The sequence below is a fragment of the Grus americana genome, chromosome 1 (genome assembly GCF_028858705.1).
Source record: "Grus americana isolate bGruAme1 chromosome 1, bGruAme1.mat, whole genome shotgun sequence".
Classification (NCBI taxonomy): Eukaryota; Metazoa; Chordata; class Aves; order Gruiformes; family Gruidae; genus Grus; species Grus americana.
Window position 1 is genome coordinate 68,698,490 of NC_072852.1, and position 20,800 is coordinate 68,719,289.

Sequence of the window (20,800 nt, forward strand, 5' to 3'; positions counted from 1 at the left end):
TTGCTGGATATTTTAGTGCCTTGGACTTCTATTGCTTCTGCAGTTAGCATCGTCTTCCCAGCAGAGCCCCGGGCGGAGAGAGGGCAAGTTCAGAGAAGGCCGGATTGTTGGTACCTAGCGACTGGGACGGTTGAGTTTATTTAGTGATGCCGTTACTGTTTAGAGTAGGTGTATGGATGGGGAAGTCACTGAGGCGGCAGGTTGGAACAGCCTTCTGTGTGTCGGGGAAACTTGTCCAGGCGGGAAGATCCAGAGTTGCTGTGTGACAGGGGCCAGGTGGGGGTGGGACGGAGGGCTGCGGGCGAAGCTAAACCGAGACTAACCAATATTGTCTGTGGAGGCAGGAGGTCGGGATCGGAGACGGAGAGAGGAGGGGGAGAACGTGTGTCTTTGGGAAAGGCCCAACTGAAGATGCAGTTTGACTCCACCTGCGAAGTGGTAAAGATGTTTGGTCAGGATGTGACTTGAGGGAGAGGTGCCATTGCTCGTTGGCATGGGCTGGTCTGCTGGGATTGCTTTTCTTACTTTTTTGTTTTGTTTTGGTAAAATCCATTTAAGCCAGGAATAGACTGTCCTGGTGCAACGTCCATTGCCGGCAATGGATGTACTTGAAACCGCCGGCATCAAGAAATTCCCTCTGTCTTATTTGGAGGACTTATGATTTTGTTCACTCTGTGACAAATTTCAAGCTGGTACCAGGACTGTAACTATCTGTCACCTCTTAGTAACTGTACTGTACCTTCTGCTTTGGTCACTCTCCTTTTTCATATTTAAAAAATACTGGTTTCCTCTTCAAAGTAAAAATAATACCCGCCAGTATTTATGTAGTGCTGCACAAAGCTGTGAAGGATGCGAGGACTGCTTCCTGACCCTTGGGAGTAGCTCACCTGGATCCTGGAAGCCAGTGCACCACAGAGATGTTACTTGCCTGATTTTTTTTTTTTTCCCGTCTGGGAGCGCTGTTCCCCGTGGAGCCTTAACGGAGTTTTTTCTGTCTGAGGATGTTCTTGCTTTTTTATTTTTACAAAGAAATGTGCAAGATCCGTTCCTTTCCTGTCACTTTTTTTTTTTTTAACAGCAGTTTTGGCAGCAAGGGCAGGTACGGGCTGGGGGTGAAAGCTAGTGGCAAGGTGGCTGGGCTCCGAGTTCCTTCGATCCGGGGGTTTATTCTGTGTAACTGGAGTGCAGACTGGAGCTACACCAGCGAGAGGGGGCTCGTGGTGTGCGTGAGGTAGAAGGAGGAGGAAGCGGGGGTCCCCCTGGCGGAAGTGAACCAGGAATTCCTGAAGGCTCGAGGGGGGAGGCGAGCTCTGGGAAGGGGAGCAGTGACAAACCCGAGGCAGTAATGAAACGAGGGGAATATTCATGGCAGGGGAACCAATCAGCTGAATGCAGCACGTGGTTATTTAATTTTGATCTAATAAGTTTGAGGTCGTTTTTTCACTTAATGTTATGCGAGAACTGGTTTTATTTACCATTGATTGCCCCCCCCCCTCCTGTGGATGAATAACTGAAGTCTAGAGGAATAAACTAATGCTACTGAACTGTTAAATTATTTTGTTTAATATTACACTTTGAGTATCTTTTTCCACATAAAATCTGTTTCTGAATTACAAGCGTTTTCTTTACATTATTTAACAATGTACACTGTAAAAAAAATAATAAAAAAATAAAAAAATATGAATTGAAACTTTGGGCTTCCCTGGCCGTAGTTAGTTGTATGTTTTGCACTAAACCCAGGCACTGCGCTTCTTGTACGATTGCGCTTTGTGCTGCCATTTGTTACCTTTGTAGAATATTTCATGAAGTCATTCAAATAAACCAAACCTGCTTTTGTTGAGCTGTGGGTTTTCTTGTCGAACAGCAGGTTCCAACCTCTCAGTCCTGTTCCTGAAGTGATTTAACTGTTACCCGGTACAAGAAACCCATTTTAATGAGACCCTTAACTTCTCAAAAGCAGTGATCGGTAATGAGCCTTTGGCCTACACCAAGGTACTCTAAGAGATAATCCATAGCAGGGATCTTCTGAGGGGCCTAAGGGGAAGGGAGGGTGAGGGGGTGAAGGACATGGCAGGAGCGGTACGAGGGCTTTTGTGGCTGAGGTAGTCGAGAAGTTACCGAATAGCAGAGGAAGGTGCTCAGCTGTGCCAGGCAAGAACTTGGCGGCTCTCCCTGATGGAAGCACGGCTGGAGCTTGCCCAGTGTGGTGCGATGCTGGAGCCGGGTGTGCTGCGAGGGCTGGGGAAGCCCCGTCCCGGGCAGAGGGGCAGCTATGAGGTCTGCTCCCTCCTCTCTGGGGTGGAGGGGAGCAGCGGCCTGCACCTGCCCTGCTGGGGAGGAGAAACTTCATCGTGTGGATGTGTAATGGAATTCCATCCCCAAACTGGCGACGGTACTGGTCAAGAGTGGAACTGCTTTACAGGGTCGCTCTCAAACAGCTGTGGACTTGCAGGAATTATTTGGTATTTCTAAACACTAATTGCTGCTGCATTTCTTTCCATTTTAAGAACAGCTTGTTATGAGTCATGCTGCTCAAGGCCTTAAAGGAAAAAAAAAAAAGCTCCAAGTAGAAGTTTTACTGCCCTTTTCCTGAGAGGCTTACTGCGGTGACTCTTAGAGGAGGCATGGCCATGTTTGCACTGCTTCTGTAGAGTCAAGAAAGCTGATGCAGTTGTGTTTATATGAGACTTCTAATTTTTTCCTTGTAGAAGTTTGGAGCAGCTTCGAATACGCGAATTGTGAATGTCTGCACATTCCCTTCCCAACAGGTATCTGATTTCAACGGCGAGTGCATGACTCAAACATGTGGTATGTATTTCTCCCCTGAGCTGTTCTGAAGGCAGCACTGAATTGGAGAGAAAGTGGTATGGTGAAATGTGAAACTATTTTCTACATGTAATCTATTACAGTTAATTGTAATTTGTCCTATCTTTCCATCCTGAAGTCAATCCTTGTTCTTTGTCCTGCTGAGGGGGTAAAAGAGGATCTTTTAAGGAAAAAGGACCAATTAAGCAGTGAAGGCGAAGCAGGAGGAACAGAAATAAATGTTTAATATGCCAAATGTGTTTACATTTAGGCTGCTTTGAGAGAGTTGAGCAGACAGAGCAGTGATGGCACAGCACAAGAACAAGGTCCTGCCTCAAGGCTGACGTTGATTTCAGGGTTGCACTTCAGGGTTGCACTAATCACAGAGTTTGTGTAAACTTTCCTGGTCCAGCTCTACCTTCAGTCACATGGTATCACCCCCCTTGTCTCCAGCACTGCACTCCTGAAAAATGCTGCTGTATCCACTTTGAAATACTGTTAAAAATTCTTCCTTTGACTTACTGGAAGGAACAGCAGTTGTTTTGCTCGAACCCTTAAAACCCACTTGAAGTCTTCTGTTGCCTATCTTAAAGCAAATGCGAGGCTGTACCAACACGGTGGTGGTCTCTCTAGCTTCTTACTTGTAACTTGTCAGAATGTGTTAACTTCTTTGAGCTTGCTAAACAGGAAAGGAGTTGTAATGGTTTGAAGGGTATAGAGGCAGGAACAGCTACAAGAGGAGTTTGTTTTTCAAATTTTGTGTTTATTTTCATATTGAAAAGGGTTGAAAGCTTATTTAAAAACAAAAGTGCAGCACCTATTCATTTTACAAAGGGTCCGAACAAATGCTGCTCGAGATGCTATGCGCAACTCCCTGGCAGCAGTCTCGGTGTGCTCCTGCCCCTGCACTGCCCTGTTGCGCGGGCACAGCTGGGTGACTCGCGTGCAGCTGGGGGACAAGGTGTGGAGGAGCACTGGGCTCCCACCCTGGTCGTGCTGCGCATCAGAGGCAGACGCTGCTCCAGCTTCGCACCCTTGGCCTCACCGAATGGGAGACCGCAGCTTTGCCATCTGGCCATAACCCACCCTTGCCCTGTTTTACTGAAAATCTCTTTTCTCTATGCTGAAATGCAGCGCTGAAGGAGAAAGAAGCTATGAATTGAGTCTCACTTTAAAGATTAATTCTGTTACCATTTCAGGCAAATTATGTTTAACGTCAGCTTGTGATCCAGCCACAAGTCTAGGTGCGGCAGAAGCACAAATGATTGCTTGTTTATAGAAAAAGGCATCTGAAACACGCAATAACCTAAAAGTACATTAAGTTCTTGCTGGCTGTATTAAACTCTTCTGTGTTGCTTCACCATAATATACAGGAAAATCCATTAATGCATTAGATTTCCTCACATAATTTGAGCAGCCGACTGCAGTCTACTGATGTAATCCAGTACGGAGGTGCTGATACAGCAGGTGGCCTATGTAGGTTCTAGCCTCCTCTTCTTCAAGCTTTGACTTCTGTGGGGGCTGCACTCTGCCAAACAGGGAGAGAGTGATAAATGGAAGTTTTTTAAAGCTTTTTTTCTGCTCCTACAAGTGCCCCTCAATTTTTTTTCTAGCCCTTCCTTGATAGGACAGCTGGGTGGAAAACCAGAGAGTTCTCCTAGCCCACTACCACAGCACTGCAGCCAGGTCCAAGAAGAGAAGGCTGTTCCTCCCCTGCCAATTCACTGATCTGACAGTGCTGCTTTCCGAGCCCGGGGCCACTGGCAAGAGAGAACTCGGCCATTTTGTAGTAGCATGTACCTGGGGTGCGCTGGTTGGCGCAGCTGCTGTTGCTCATGATTATAGCAGATGGCTGCAGTTGTGCAAGTCTAGCAGAAGCTTTGTGGTAAGGCATTCTGTGAGGCGTCCTGTTACGAGTAGTCATTTGATGACGTCCACGGGGTGTTTCTGGTGTCCGGTGTCCAGCTGATGGGTCTGCCATTTTGTGACCCGTTATATTCAGATCAGTGGTCTCCAAGGAAATGTCCCAAAGTTCAGGATCATCTAGAATGGATGAAAAGGTGATCAAACCAAAGATGACAGCATTGTACTACAGCAATGGCGGTAACTCCAGGACCAGCTCGCTCTTTTCCTACCAGTGGTGGCCACTACGAAAGTAAACGGTAAAGCAGCTCTTACATCAGTGCGTAACAGGGAAACGGTACTACCCCTTGTGCTCTGGCCTTAAGCAATGTCCAGGCACCGTGGTGCATGTGTGACCCAAATAGTCAATGGTTAAAAGACACCTCCCTCAGCCCCACAAATGTTCTGTTTCTGTGCAGTGTCACTTGAGGAAAAGGGTTTCCTGAATAGGTGTAACAACTCTACTGAAGAGCACAGTGTGCAAGCCCTCACAGTGATGGGCATCATTTCCCTGCCACTCAAGCAAGGTTTGTACTGCTACGATCTGACTCATGCCTGGACTTCTATTATTCCAACTTCTTCAGAACTTTTACGCTCTGAAGAGTTGATTTAAATGCTCATGACTGAACACTCTACTACTCATCACTTTTTGGCTGACCTGCGAAGAACTCCTCTTCTATTGCTAGCTCCTGTTGTACTGCTGCTGGAGTGCTGTGCTTTACAGGAGGATCAGATGTTGCTGGATGGAGGTAACAGAAGAAGAGATTAATATCAAATACAGAAGAACCCTTTTGCTGTTTCTTAACAGAGCATGAGTCTGAAATGGTCGGCAGCAGCTGCCACCAGGTACCCCCTTTTTAAGTACAGCTGGTTATGTTTTGGTAGCAGTATGTGGAATGGTACCTGATGATGGCTGATAAGAGCAACCACACTACTTCAAACCGTTTTTTAGCCTGTTTACCCCGTCCCCAAGTTCCTGCTTACTCGACAGCTGTCCAGACTTACCCATGAGTAAAGAGCGATGTATTAGTAGCTAATGCAATGTCTATTTGCCCGCAACCACCTCGGTGAAGTGTTGCAGCCTCAGCTCAGATGCAGCATGTTAATGACACTGACAACAGCTGCTGTGCTGCACGAAGCTTTAGGGTGGTTGGGAAGCTGCAGTTTTCACAATGCAGTTTTAGAGCTGACATTTCCGCAGCTTTAGGAACATAGTGGGGGGGAGGAAGTATGATAATCTTCCTTCCTTTGGTCTCAAAGGTGTGTTGATAGCACAGTGCAAAAGCAAATGAAACCAGTCAGGCTCCTGCATTGAGGGTAATGCATGCCTGCCAGCAGCTGTCATTAAAACTGTTGATTTTTAATACCAAGTCTTACCCTGTTTGCTGCTAGGAGCAACTACTGGAACCTGATGCTTTTTCTCCATCTGTTCCCGGAACTGTTGCTGTAGCTGCTTTTGTCGCAATTTCCGCTGGTAAGTGGCATCACACTCAATAGCTAAGGAGTCCGTATTTCTGCCCCTCCCCCCAAGCAAGCACAACGTTAAACAAGATTTCAGCAACTACATTTTATGAAGAAAAAATGCATAAAGAAATAACAGCAAGGAAAATCCACTAATTTAGTGGTTTATGGCATCTTCTCAACTGGGCCGTCCATGTGTTCTAAAAGGTACAGTAACTTCTAATGTAGCTTATAAAATTAATTTATAATAGCAGTCTCACCTGGAACTATTTGGCTGTTTCTGATCTCCTGTCACTAGAGCAGCCTCTGTCCGACCAGGCTCACAAGTAGATGCCATCTCACAATGTTGTCTCTCTCCTGCATTCTGCCTTTCCAAGCAGCTACTGTATCTTGCTTTCTCTATTTCAGGCTCATAGTCCTCTCTTTTAGCTTTGACCAAATCTAACTCAGGGGGCATCTGGTAAAGGAAAAAAAGAAAACATGTTCAGAAATTTCCTTCATCAACTTAATGAAATATGCACACTTTTTCTATACAGTACTGTTGAAAAATCTAGTTTGTTTGCTCTAAGCACAACCCTAAGTTAGGAAACTGAAACGCATTTTCAGTACAAAGTCATTCAGTTAGTTAATCATTGCATTCATGTGACTTTGTATTAGTTTACTTGTTCAGTGCTTCAGGGCAGATACCCCATGTCTCCCCATACTGTGCTCTCTGCAAACAAGAACAGATGTAGATGATCGATATGGAATTCTACAGCTTCTCAGTCAGTCTCGCAAGTCTGTTGTGGGCATCTGTTAGTTTCACCAGCTCTGTTTTCACACTTGTATTAAAGGGCATGGCAGACCTTTACTCAGCTCTGCGATCATGAGGTCAGTGAGGAAGGTACACCATTCTCTTTTTCTTAAAGACAGGATGGTTTGGCTCTGTGATTGTACAAATTTGTGGCAATGCCACCAACAGACAATGTTCCTGGCAAAGCAGAGATCTGTACCATCTTTACTTGGCAAGGTGTCACTTTGGATCTGTTCCTACAGGCTGAGTTAGCGAGATAGAACTGCCTTGCAGCTCCAGGCTGACTAGCAGAGTTTGGTAAATCCTAGTATGATGAAGGCAACTTTGCTATGAAACTCCATGGATCAGCAGTTGTAAAAGGCTCACTTTTCCCTCAGAGAGCAAGGTAGGTTACCACCTAGAAGCCTACTGCCCCCACCTGGTACGCAGCAGGAACAAACAAGATTAATGTTATTGGGGTGCAACCTCAGGAACAGCTGGGACAACTTTAATGCTATGTAGACTGCTGTGTTACATCACAGCATACTTATAAATAAATTGTGATAGCTCTGAAAGAACGGGGTTAAAGTATCGTTGTCACTGATGAAGATGCACATCACAATTTCTTGTTTCTCTCCGGACCAAAGACCTCCACAGTGTTGGTTACCTCAGAAGGTTCACTGTTTGACCTAGTGCTTCACAAAGTAACTGCAGCTCTTCCCTTGGAAACTGAAAGCTAACAAGGTAAGGAGCCTGAAAAGCAAAGCAAGATGTAACGTGGCTTCTTACTGTTCAGTAAGGGTAAAAACCATATTATGGCAAGGAAAGTGAGTGTTCAGGTACACATCAGTTGTACATGCTAATTCTTCATACATTCAAGAGCCATGGTTTGCCAGCAGTATCATATCAGGTATTTAAAACAAATAAATTGGAGTTCCTTCCTGATGTTATTCCTCATCCTCCAGCAGCCAAGTCTAGTACATCCTGCTCTCATAATTCAGGTACCAACACATTTTTGAAGTCAAGCATTTGAAGGGCTGTTTGTACACTCTTCATGTAGCAAAACAAAATAGTGCTACCTGCTTTGCTGTTCTGTGGTAAAACTTTGAAGTCACTGTCAACAGCTAGAAGTTGTTGTGGGTCCAGTCTAACAGTTTCGTTCACCCTTCGTATCATAGATGCATCTAGTATTTTGCAGTGTTCTTTTGGGAAGGAGCCAATTTAGCTAACTGAAAGCTGAAACCCCCTTTAGAAATTACCTTTGCTTGAGATCGCAGTACAAAACCACTGCTACAGAATAACTACTTGTTAACTAGTCAAGCAAGAACAACCAGGGGTGAAATACAGGCACACTGTAAATTGTGTTACAAAGACCATGCTGAGTGTATTTTCTATCTAGCTGTGATGTGCATTAGGGCCTGGTAGGGTTTACATACCAGTTGGTAAAAGGGCAAAGCAACTATCAATGCATATATTGACGTTGCTACTGTATGGATTTTGCTTAAAATTAAGTGAAAGTTCCAACTACAACAAGCAGCTGGTATTGTTTCTAGGATATCCTGGGCTATGCATACTAAAAACTGTATTTGAAGGAGGAAGTCTTTCTCATGGAAAAACTTCCTATTTTCTGCCAGAGCTCCCTGAAGTCTACAGAAGGCTCCTTTTCCCTGCTGCCTGCTGGCTGACATACAGGCTGTCAGCTTGAGAGACTTCAGGACTATATGAAATAGTCCCGATTTTGCAGGAATGCACAGAGGAGCTGTAACTGCTTTAGGGTAGGTTACAGAGATAATAGATGTATAATCTTCTGCCCGGCCTGCAGCCCCTGGTTTTATGACCTCTTACAGCAACTGGAAACTGTGTCACTGTGTCCAGTTATTTCCCATCCTTTTTTTTTTAGTACTCCTGAAGAAGTCCAGTAGTGAGAGGAAAATGACAAGCAAGTTTGATTTTTAAAATTCATAATAGTAAACTGGATTGTGCTACCACTGACAATGAGAACAAACTGAGAGATGTATTCTGGTTTTTGCCTTATACAGGGCAAAAGTATACAAAAGAACACACACATGGCCTCAACAGACTCTATTCTCCCAAGGACTTCCATTTCATCTATGTGATGAATATATAACTGGACACTGGTATCATTGCTGACACACATTTAAAGCAGAAGTGGCTAGATGACAGCGATGAACTGAGTTGTTGCAACTGACAAAGCTTAAACAGTCTTAAGAACTGCAGCACATGGAGAAAATGGTCCCTAGAACAAGCTAGTTCAAACAGTTTAGTGCTTACTGTGGTAACATTTAACCTGCCAGGAACACAAATGTATGCATTACTGGCATTGAACAGACAGACTTAAACAACATGGCCATAAATGCCACATGAGATGTTGAGTAGGATACTGTTTCTTCACCATAGTAATCTTGTCTACCACAAATAGTCAAAATTTCAAGTAGTTGTGGTAAAATGTTGGGGAAGAACTCTGTAACAAACAGTTCACACAAACTAGCAGGTAAACGCTATTGGTCTCATAGCTGGAAACATTCAGGGATGAGATGCATTCATATCATTATTTATAATCTTTTTTATATGAAGGACCAGGAGCAGTGGACATCTAGCAGTCCCTGCTCTAACAGCCCATGTACTGCACCTGACGTGGAAGCTTATTCACGGCTCGTAGGTAGTCTTTGTCTAGGATGCAGTTCCCAAGAGCATTCCCAAAGCACCTGAGAAATAAGAGAGCTCACTGTGACTGAAAATAACATTTAATTCTCACTTCTGAAAATGTACAAGTAGTGATCTTCACTTACTTGAGTGCCCTCTTCAATCCATCTGTTACTGCCTCCTTTCTTGCCTTTTCTAGGGACAAGGCCTTAGACTTTAGGCCTTCACTGACTCCATATCCCACATCTTCATGGTATGACCCATCCTGCAGTAAAATTTTAAAAATAGTAAGCATACGGGAAATTTCTGCATACACAGCACTTCTTGTTAAATGCCAGGCTTTCCTAAGCCTGATTACTTGCTCTTAGCTGGTTGTTCTACAGCAAGATCAATGTTTTAAGTGCTACTAGGTTCTCTGGTATAACACAGTACTCGAGAACCACAATCTGACCTATGTGTGAACTTTCATTCACAGCTTTAGGCAAGTGCTCAATAAAAAAACAAACAAAAAAATCCACTTACCTTAAGCTGAACTTTCACAAATGCACACACCCCCACATAGAACCTGCCATTGTTGAGGTCAACAAAGTCTGGGGGAGGGAAAAATAACATCCTAAATAATACAAAAGACTTTTGATCCACATTTAGATCTTATTTTGTCCTTTGAGGCCATTCATAAACCTGTACCCTCCTTGCTGAATGTGCCCAAGATACTGTATCATCTTCTATAAAATAGAGCATGACTTACAAAATATTAACTGTAGTTTGAAAATGCTGACTTGCATATATGCTCTGGGTATGTTATTGTGATACTTTCTAGTTATCAGTTGCTAAACCTGCCAAACACTCGCACCTTAATACTACATGTATACACTTAAACATATGAAAGAAGAGTTGTAAACGTTAATTCTCATTCAGCTATATACCCTAAATGTTCAAAGCATAACAACTTTTTCAGCTGGATGGAGAGATTTAAAGTATCAATTTATAAAAACAACAATGGAGAAGAAACTGTTGTCTATAAAGATAATTTATTTCCTATTATACACTAAAAGTCTCCAGTTTGCAAAACTTTGCAAAAGGTTTTATCCAGGACAGAGTGCCTGAAGAGCTTAACAGATTGCAATACAAGTCTCAATCTGGAATCTCTAATCTACCTTATTTTACATCAAAAAGCAATGCTATACAATATAAATAGGGCACTCTAGTTAGCAGTCTTGCATGTCTGACAGAAACATGATACGTCTGAAAAGAAATGCTTTGAAGTTCAAGTAGCTGTACTTGGAGGTCTAAAAGTTTTGTACTCATCTGGTCTATGTGTTCAATGTTTTGTAAACCTGCCGTAGGTGCAAGCCCTTTTTCTACCCAAGAATTTAAACCCAAACATAACAGAATATTCTGTCTCTGAATTGCTAAGGAATGACTTGTTATGACATTATTTGAAACAGATAGAAGTTTGAAAGATGTCAGTCCTTTCTTGACTGAAAACTGAGGGGGAGGGAAGTGGTACACAATAGATGAAAACTAATGAAGTAGCTTGTTTTAGGTCTAGAATCTACCAGCCCAAGGTAAGAAAAGATTTCTGAAGATGGGGAGGGAAGGAAGGAGGTACATTTATGCAGCTTTGTTGAGCTACTTCAACAACCAGTCTTCGGTCTAAGCATAGCAGATCTGCTTTAACAAGGACAGTACTCCGCTGGTAGGTACTACTTCAGCTATTGAGATGGAAGAAGCTTAAGCTTTAAGGTCACCTGAATACTGTTTTCTAGAAGATTTTTTTTCCAAAGCTTTCTACTGTAAAAATCTCACAACCAGGTACTGGCTAGAAGAAGAATCTGTAGAAAAATATGAGTCCCTAAAGATTAGGGAAATATTAACTGAGAACATTAACTTGTTAGAATATAGAAATTACAGGTGAGTATGGAAGTTGGCTCCAGGCTGCTGGGTGTTAAATAGTTTAATTGTAAATACTCTTGATTGAGTGTTCCCATAGAGATTAGAAAACTTGATTAGAATAGCTCAAGAATAATCATAAACACACTTAGAATAATGACTACGACATATTCCAGTGCAAGATCTAAAAAGAAAACAGAAGCTCCATTCTTCATTTTCTCTCATTCTTACCAACTGCTAAGACACCTGGAAATTCCACATGCCTCTCCCCAGGTTCTTTGAAGTGATCAAGTTCTAGGATAGATACCCTTGTCCTTATCTAGAGACTTTTCCTCCAGGGCCTCAGAGAGAAAGAAGAGGAAAGACTTCTTTATCCTTAAGTGATACTTACCAACATTCTGCTGAGTGACTGAATGAGCCCAGCCATTGAAGCCAAACATCTCATTGGCCAGGCTGATTACCTTGTGACCCTCAATGTAACAGACCTGAAAAGAAAAGCATGTATACATAAATATATATATATACACACATGCTTTATTTTAAAGAAGGATTACACACATCATCTTACACTGAGAAAACCCAGAGAAGTTCCAGGTTCAGATAATGTGAATAAAAGGATGATGGTGCAGCTTTAGGTTCACCTTCTTCCAGTAACTGTGATAGGGGGTTAGTATGACAAGAAATATGACTTAATCAAGGGAAGGCAGAGCTAGTGGGCACTGAAGAGGTTAAAATGCAGCCAATGTTATACAATGCTTCATATATTCCAGGTTTGGGAAAAAGTAAGAAAAACATCTTAATGTTCCACAAGCAGATAAATATTCCCTTGTAAGGGATGAAGCACTGAAAAGTTAAGTCTTTCTTTGAAGTGTAAAAGGAACCTGTGGCTCTGTAAAAGCCAGAATTTATGCTATGCTGACTCTGCTTTCATATCTGCATATTAAACTACTAGTGGGAAATTAACTTCAACAAAGTAAGGATTATTGTAATTTTCTTTTACCCTAGTTTTTCTGGAAAAAGATGTGAGTCAAAACATCTGTGCATGTTTGTTCATACCTTTTGTCCTCCTCCAGCTTGCCGACTGCTGATATATTCTGGACCCAGTCTCTGACGAAGAGCATGCTGGATAGCTTGATATTCACTTGCTGTGTATTGATACTTGACAAAAACACGGTAAGACAAATCTTACTCTCCCCTGTTTTAGCTCACTCCTCTTCTAATATCACTTCTTTATCTCACTTTTCCATGTAGGGTCCTTCCAAGAGGTGTATGATCCATTTTTAGAATCAGGATGTAACGGACAAGGAAAGACCCCAGGGTGTGTGCATGCATTACATTTGTGCATTGCATTGTTTTTTCCTCTTATTCTTGAAGTATATGTATACAAGCATTAATTATTGAGCTGTAGCAATTCTTTTTCATTTCTCATAACCATCACTTACAGTAGAAAAACTGAGATAAGCCAGGCCTATTAGTATCCTATTGAAATCTTAATGCAGTCATAAGTCTAGTCAAGGTTGCCAGGAACACGCATATGAGCTTATATTTTACCTCTCAAAAAATAAAATATATCTCTGTGATCAACAAGAAAAGTGTATTAAAAAACTCCAACAAACCTAAAGTTTAACCTTTACCACCCTGTGCCATCAGGGTAGGGAGGATAGCAGGTCAGGCAAGCAGTCAAAATAGGAATTTCTTGAGGAGTGTTCAGCAAATTCCCCTCGTGCAGGGAAGGTCCTTTGGATAACCCCAACATCACTGGTATCATTAGACAACAGCAGCATTACTGGAAGCCTAAAGTGTTGTAACATTTGCTCCTTGTCTTAGTAGAATCCAGAGCAATTTATTATAAATCAAAGCATGCCAAGGCTATCATGGAGGAAAATGTAATGTACGATTAGGTATAGCATAGCTAGGGCAATGGATATGACTCCAGCCTTACTGTATCCAACTTAAAAATGAGTAAATATGCAGAGCAGACTTCCAGAAGCGCAAGCATAAAACTTCTATTTCCCTCTCGGGCAAAAGGAACTGACCTGTCCGAAGCAAGCAACTGAATTGCTAGTGCTGGAACTACTGCTGCTGATGTGGCTTTCGCTGTCTTTCCCTTGACTTTCAGGCATCCCTAAAGAAAAGAGAAAAAATAAACACTGAAGATAACAGAACTAACGGTCCGTATGAAGACATCCCAAAAAGCTGTTGAAGTCTACTGCCCATTGAATAAAACAATATTCTATAATAGATGTGTTGGACATTACAGTAATATTATACTTCTCACTCTAGGGAACTGCTGCAACCCCAGCTGGAAATTTGTTTTCTGATGTTGTTTCAGAACAGTCAAAACTTTTCTTCTTAAATATGTTATACTATGTAGGCAGAAATGGCTAGTTTCATCCTAGAAGTAGAGGCACTGTTCTGGTCTTCCATCCAGAAAACCAGAGTTGAGCCTAAATTAAATTATATGACAATAGTGAAAGAATTATTTTATATAAAGAACAAATAAATTATTCTTGCTAGTAAAAGAAAAAAAAATCAACAGCATGTGGATCCTGAATAAGATCAGAGACTAGAACAAGAAATTAATCATGTCTCGAGTCTTTATTCTAAATATTACACTGGCAACAAATTATATTTTTTTTTTCCTTTTAGGTAAATGTGAATGCATTGTACCATACTAGGTAAGAAAAAACAAAGTAATTCCCTCTTTCAGATTATTCAGCACTGTCTTCCTAGATCACTTTCAATATTCATTAATACTTAGACTCTGATAAAAAGCAGAGGCAAATTTCTAAAATTTTACTTGTCTATACCCTGACGTGTCAGTCTTTTAGATTATTCTTTTGATTGTAATCATACTGTCTTGTGTTATGATGGTATCATATAAACTATACAGAGTTGAAAACCATACAGACCCTGTAAGAATTTTAAGAAGCTGTACCGTATTCAGTAGATGGCACCCTTTTCCAAGCCAGTATCCAACAACTACCCAGTATGGCATTACCACCCCACCCTGCTGCTGGAGAAGCGGTCTTGCTGAGAGCTTATACAACAGGCGTGCAAAGGAGCTGCGGCAGCACTTCTATATAGACCCATAGAGGCAATCTTTTATTGTATTTGCACAAATGCTAAGTACAACTGGTAGTCTATCACTAAGACTTTCATATGCAATACAAATATAAGACAAATCAATATACATACAAGACAGCTGGAGATGTCAAGACAGTTTGAGAAAGCCTAAAATCCCCAGTAGACAGTGTTATTTGACAGTCAGAACCAGGTTCAGCACTTTTAAAAACAAGTTGTTTTTCTAGTCTTTTAACAAGGAAGCCAAAGTTTACTGAGAATGTGGCAAACAATTTTCAGAAAAAGGATACTAGTTGTTTCATTGGCAAGTATGAGCACTGGTAATTATGCTAGGTGTAGCTAAAATTCTCCTTAATTTTGGTTGGCTATTATTATTAATCTCCAGTCAAAAAGTTGTATAATAGTACAGTGTTTATACATTTGAATGTGTTTGAATCAAAAGTTTGCTGCAATTTGTGGTAAATGCATTTGATTTTGGAAGAGAACATACAGAAATTAGTATTACCAGGAGATACACTTGTGGTTTAAGCAGGCTATTGCTCCTGTTAAGTGGAGTCCATTGTATCCTGAGGGAGACAATTAGAGAGAAAAAATAGTATCTGTGGTGAGTGGCAGAGAGAATCAAAGTTTGAACAATACTACATTTTTTTCTCCCCACTCTATGCAGTCTAAATCAAATATTCATTATTATAAAGCCCCCGAGGAAAAAAAAAACAATGCATGAAATGTGTGTATTTGGCTACATACCCCCATTACCAGTTTGCCACAAATCTTTACACACAATAGGTGGGTGGCATTTTGAAGCAAAATTGCTTTAATACTACTGATTTCAGTATTAAGTCCTTTAAGTTTTGATATGGTGTGCACCATTGTCAGTCTAAATTCTCTAAACAGATACACCTTTAATGAAGCTCGGAATAAGATGTGGGAATTGATTCTGAATGAGAACGAGGAAGTACAGAATTCTGCTGAAAACAGCTTCACATCATACGGTTTTAATCCAACAGACCAGATGCCGCTAGAGAATACCAGCAATGCACTACTTTGCAATAAACAGTTTAAAAACATGTCAGTGGTTTGTATTCAAATTATGTATTACTCTACAGCTTGTGTGAAGGAGACAGATGATGCCAGTTTGGTTTCAGGCTTTGCCTGTAGGAAGAGTTTGCTTCAGCTGTGAGCCTGGTTTAAACCAAACACTTTATTAGAGCAATGTGGTAATTTTTTCTAATTCAGTGAAGTGCAGCACAACAAAGCCCTATGTCTCACAGCTATTGTCACAGCATTTCAAAGTGACAGAACTTCAATTTCAAAATTTTTAGAGTAGGAGTTCGGAAGAGAGAAAAGTTAATTCTGCAAATGGAGTTATAAATCTAACTTAACACCAGAGCCAGGAGCTAGGTAAGGCAAGGCACTTCCATTTCTCTGCAGAATATTGTTTCCTTGCCCCCCCCCCCAACATTTTAACTCGCATGAAACATTAATACTGAAGTAGATAATGAGCTATTGACTAGAATACAAAAGAGCCTCAAACACCCTCCAGGGCCAGGACAGTGCTATGAGACCGCCTGACTCATAAACCTGTGTTAAGAAAAGCTGTATTTTCAAACTATCTTTAAACACTAAAAATTAAAGTTCAAATATACTTGCTCTGCATGCAGGATGATAAAAGCAGTTTATCATCAGCTTAAAGACACCTAGGAATTAGAATTTATTACCTCTGTGACTGTGACCATTGTTTATTATTTACAGGGAATTATTTTCAGTTTAGCTGGTAATGTTCTCAGAAAGTTTTCTTATCACTGAGAAAAAACGCTCATAAGACTAGAGGTGTTGCACTGAGCTCCAAAACATTACCTTGACAGACTAGAACAGGCAAAGAATCTTAACAGCTTTTAGCTATTACAATATTTTGATCTAGTTTTTTTGGTTGTTTCGGGAAACTGGATATGAAATACTAATTTTCAACAACACTCTAGAAGTAGGTATTTACTTGTGTGGTGGCAGTGAACTGAGCAGCTGCTGAGAGAAATCTGGGTGTGTACACAAATTTCCATGTAGGAAATAAACCAATCTTCTAGAACAGATAATCCTGAATTTAATCTGTTCAAGTACAACTAGTACTTGTAGGTTGTGGCAGCAACACCTTCAACTTCCATGAACACACAATTTCTAATTTTCTAAATGAACGCATCCTCATACATCTGTCTACCCTAGTGTCCATTACTCCAAAAAGAGCTTTTGGTCCTAAATCACCTATTCTGCCAGTTCCCCTCTGTCTTGACAAACTAGGTTTTTGAACCATGCGCTATGCCTTAATCCTGCGTTAGGAGTGTCAGTTCCCAGTTCTCTTCACGTGTAAGGTAGAAGCAAGCAGTTTTGTGTCACTTTGAAATAGTTTGCATATCATGAATTGTCTAAGTAGCACAACTTGGTAAACCCTCAGCTAGAACGTGGCTATTTCAAGTAATTAATTGTAGCATCACACAATCTGTAAGAGAGGACTTCAACATGCTGTGCACTTTTAGGCAACTTTTTATTCAACCTCGTCCTTCTCTATATAGTAAGCTTCCTTCACAATGAAGCTTTAGTTGGCTGAGCAAAAAAACATTCTTTCAATAAATGCAATTCTACTGAGAAGACCAAGAGCAAACAGCTATGCATGTAGCAACGAGTGATTTAGCAAGTACTAAAGATAATACCACATATTTAACCTAAGGTTCATATTGCTCTTACACAAAAATTACAAAAAAACTTCAAAAATTATCTATTTCTGTGGAGTATTCTCTCCTGTGGGAACTCCAACCTATAAGTCAATTAACTGGTTAGGCAAAGGTTGCTTTATCCAACACTGAGCTGATGTGTACATCTTTTAAGTAGATGATGTTCCTAGTCAAGATAGGCCTGTGCTATACCACAGTTTAAAAAGAGTGGAAAACAGATTACGAAATTGCTGTGGGAAAATTGCATACAATGTAACTCTTCAGTTTTGACTTCTGATAATATCTCTAGGCAAACAACATTGATGACTTGAGAAAAGTGAGGCAATGTTCTGTTAACTTCAACAGAAGAAAAAGATATTCAGTGTTTTACAGCTTAAACAATGAAATGCACAGGGAGGTCATGAGACTGCATGTCTATTGTAGACTAAAGGTAGCCTCTGGTGCCTGCCAGTACCATGTCGATGCATCTCATTGGTATTGATTCAGGCCACATTCTGTAATAAAATCAGCAAGTGAATAAAAAGGTATAATGTAGAAACTTTGAGCTATCTGCAGTAATTTAAATGTATTTGCTTTCAAGGCGCATAAATACCACTATACCAATTTGTCCTCAGTTACAGCATGTTTCAGATTTGACATACCTTCAGAGAGTCCCACTTATTTCAGTGGAATCTATATATGTGGCTCCAAAAGCAAAATTTAACCCTTAGATTTATCAGGCAGTACTATGCTTACTTCTAGCATGTCTAGGATGATGATACCCTGCCTGCACAAACCAGAAAACACTAATTCTGGTTACACTTTTTACTGATTAACATTTTAATGAACACAGTGTAAAGCTCTTTCTTCCTTATTTTATACAAGCTTAGGGGAATGACATAGTGCATTGTGGGGGCGTGTTTCTATTTAGAATGTCTGAATAAATCCAATATCTGAAATGAAGCTTATCTGGTCATTTCTTGTATTGGAACACAGGATGAGACGCTCATCTCCTCATTCATTATGCTGAGTCTTCTGTCATAACAGCCTTTACACACTTGCCACAAATTCATCAAACGCCACTATATCTACTGAAAGGTGTTTTAGGATCCTACTTCCCCCAGCAATTGCAAATCTAATTCCAGTCCAAATGGGTTAGTGTAACCCATGTGTTGCTGCGTTTTAAACCGCAGAATTTTCAAATTTTGCTAGTTACTCCTTCAAACATGTTTCTTATAGCAGCATTATGTGTGAATTACTTCTCCCCTACACAATTTTGTTCATTGTTTTAAAATTCAGCACACATTATCACTTTTGCTTTACAAAGGGTCCACAAAGTTTCATTAGCTAAAAATGCATTAATAGGAATTTATAAAACACATAATTCCAAATAATTCTAAATTTTAAATACATTTGCTTTCTAAGAATCTAAATTCTACTTAAATTCTCACATTACTTCATTTTTTTGCATGAATCCACAATTCTGAATAGAAAATGTTTCATTAAAGGAATTAACCAGTACTCCTTCCCAAATACTCTTTCAATGATGTTATTAAAAAAAAATCCCTTTAACAACAAACAATGAGCTAGCTAGGTTTGTACTAAGAGGTGCTGTTTTATTGCACCAAGGGGTAGAACTGAAGGAAGAGAGAAGCAACTTGTTTGGCATACAAGGTCTTTCCCAGATGTGAAACAGTAACACCTTACAGTTACAAAACCAAAAAGTGAACAATCCACTCTTGAACAACTAGTTTCACATTTATAAAGATGGAGTAAAAGAAAAAAGCTTGTTCTGGAGACAAGACCTGGCAGAAATATTACTCAAATATTCTAAATTATTTATGTGGGTACTTCTTTCTAAAAGCCTGTCAGGTTGATTTATAAGCACATCATTTATGCATAAGCCACTTTAGTCATTGCAAGGAAAAGAGAGCAGGCTTTTTAACTCAAGAATAATGGTTTGGGACTTAAAGGGAAAAGCAGTCTGTCCAATTTTAACTGTAGAAAGCCTGTAGTTTTGCTGAATGCCATTACTAGACAAGAAATTAATCCAGGCTGGAATCTAAAACATCTGAACTCTCTAAGAGCTGTGGGAGATCTGTCAAACTGCAGATCATAAAAACCATTGTGATTACAGCCACAGATGATACTTCTGGCAGCAAGACCATACTAAGCTGACACACTAATTAAGTTGCTACAAAAAATCTAAAGCTCTCAAGCTCTCTATTTTGCTCCAGGTTGACATTGTTTATTTTTAAATGGAAAATCATTTACATTTGAAATTGACAGAACACTTCAGGTATGGGCAAGCCTCTATTTTCATCTTTCTGCTTTCTTAGCAATGTAAAATATCCCCTTTTTTTTTTAGATACTTTAGAAGGGCTTGTATATTATGGGATGCATTTACCTGTACTGTATGATTCTTCAGAAATGAATTTTAAAAGGATTCCATGCTTCTGCAGTTGAAAAGGAAGTCGAGGTTATTGGGACCTCAATGTAATGTCAGCTATCATAACTGTGAGTAGTCTGAATGACAGTATTGCAACAATATATTAATTTAGTGATAATTTATGTCAATAACTGTGTCATTCCGTGTGTAGTCTTAGAGATCTATCAAATTTACTGTAACTTCTCACTTTAGTATCCCCTGGGACTAACGGCTAAGAAAGTCAACGTTGGGTTTGGCTCCTCACACCCTGAAATCACAGAAAAATCGAACTAGAAAGATTCCTAAGCAGGTCATTTGCTCTATCTGCCTGAAGGCAGGGCTCAGTTACAGCAGGCTGGAAGTCTTCCAAGGAAGGAGCATTTATCAGGGAAACCGAGGTTTGCGCAAGGGAAGTGTGCCTAGGTAACAGCGGGGCTACTTGAGCATCGCCTTTGTGAGAATCCCGCAGGCTAAGACAGAGGATTTTTACCCGAGGAGCGTGGCGCTGCCTCCTGCAGCCCCAGCCACCTCACGGTCCTTCGGGCGAGGCTCCAAACACCGACCCGCGGGAGCTCCACGGCCAGGAGGACCTCGAGCCTCACCGCCGGGAGGCTGGAGAGGGCCGCCCTGAGGAGCGGGGGCGGGCGGCAGGAGAACGGCACCCGACAAGAAGCGAGCGGTGGCCCGTGGGGCTGGCGCGACGAGCTCCACCCCAGGAGGCGCTGCCCCTCGGCCGGCGCCGCCAACGGTTTTCCCCGGCGCGTGGGTCCCTGAGGAAACACCCAACCCGCCCCCGGGCGACCGCTAACGGCCGTCCGTCGCGCGCCCTTCGCCCACCGGCTGGGTCCGCGGAAGGGGCCGGAGCTGGCCCCACCGCTACCAGAGGAGGGGAAAGGAAGGGAGCGTGCCCTGCCCTGCGGCAGTGGGCCGCAGTACCTGGGCCGAGGGGGCCGCCTCCGTTCTCCAGCGGCGGTTCGTGGTTCCCGCCCGGGGAGGAGAACAAGTGGAAAGGCGGGAGAGAGGCCCGGAGCGATCGCTACGGCAAGGGAGAGGAGTCAAACTTCCTACGACCGCGCTAGGCGATGACGC

At 41.6% G+C, this 20,800-nt stretch overlaps 1 protein-coding gene across 5 annotated transcripts; it reads right to left on the minus strand.

Moving 5' to 3' along the window:
• Positions 1-1,459: 1,459 nt before the first annotated feature.
• Positions 1,460-20,792, minus strand: RAD52 (RAD52 homolog, DNA repair protein). 5 transcript variants are annotated; one of them, XM_054837979.1, is made up of 14 exons: positions 20,648-20,792; positions 19,691-19,739; positions 15,087-15,147; positions 13,534-13,622; positions 12,554-12,655; positions 11,889-11,982; positions 10,127-10,194; positions 9,751-9,869; positions 9,591-9,666; positions 6,429-6,625; positions 6,085-6,221; positions 5,366-5,446; positions 4,606-4,848; positions 1,460-4,333 (listed from the first exon to the last, which is right to left on the minus strand). In XM_054837979.1, exons 4-14 carry the CDS (start codon positions 13,618-13,620, stop codon positions 4,278-4,280), a joined length of 1,260 nt encoding a protein of 419 aa, XP_054693954.1. In that variant the 5' UTR covers positions 13,621-13,622; positions 15,087-15,147; positions 19,691-19,739; positions 20,648-20,792; the 3' UTR covers positions 1,460-4,277. The 5 variants fall into 5 exon arrangements, with proteins under 5 accessions (XP_054693954.1, XP_054693944.1, XP_054693939.1 ...); XM_054837969.1 differs by having other exon boundaries at positions 6,085-6,227; XM_054837964.1 differs by lacking the exon at positions 19,691-19,739 and having other exon boundaries at positions 6,085-6,227.
• Between the last annotated feature and the right edge of the window lie 8 nt (positions 20,793-20,800).

Bases quoted from the DNA above. Each gene is read 5' to 3' on its own strand.
- RAD52 (XM_054837955.1), bottom strand. From the start codon at position 13,620: ATGCCTGAAAGTCAAGGGAAAGACAGCGAAAGCCACATCAGCAGCAGT. The intron at 6,626-9,590 runs GTGCAGTACATG...TTCCTTTACCAG, and splicing joins TGAATAAGCTTCCACGTCAG to ATGCCCCCTGAGTTAGATTT. The intron at 4,334-4,605 runs GTACATGCTACT...CCTGTTTGGCAG, and splicing joins CGCCAACCAGCGCACCCCAG to AGTGCAGCCCCCACAGAAGT.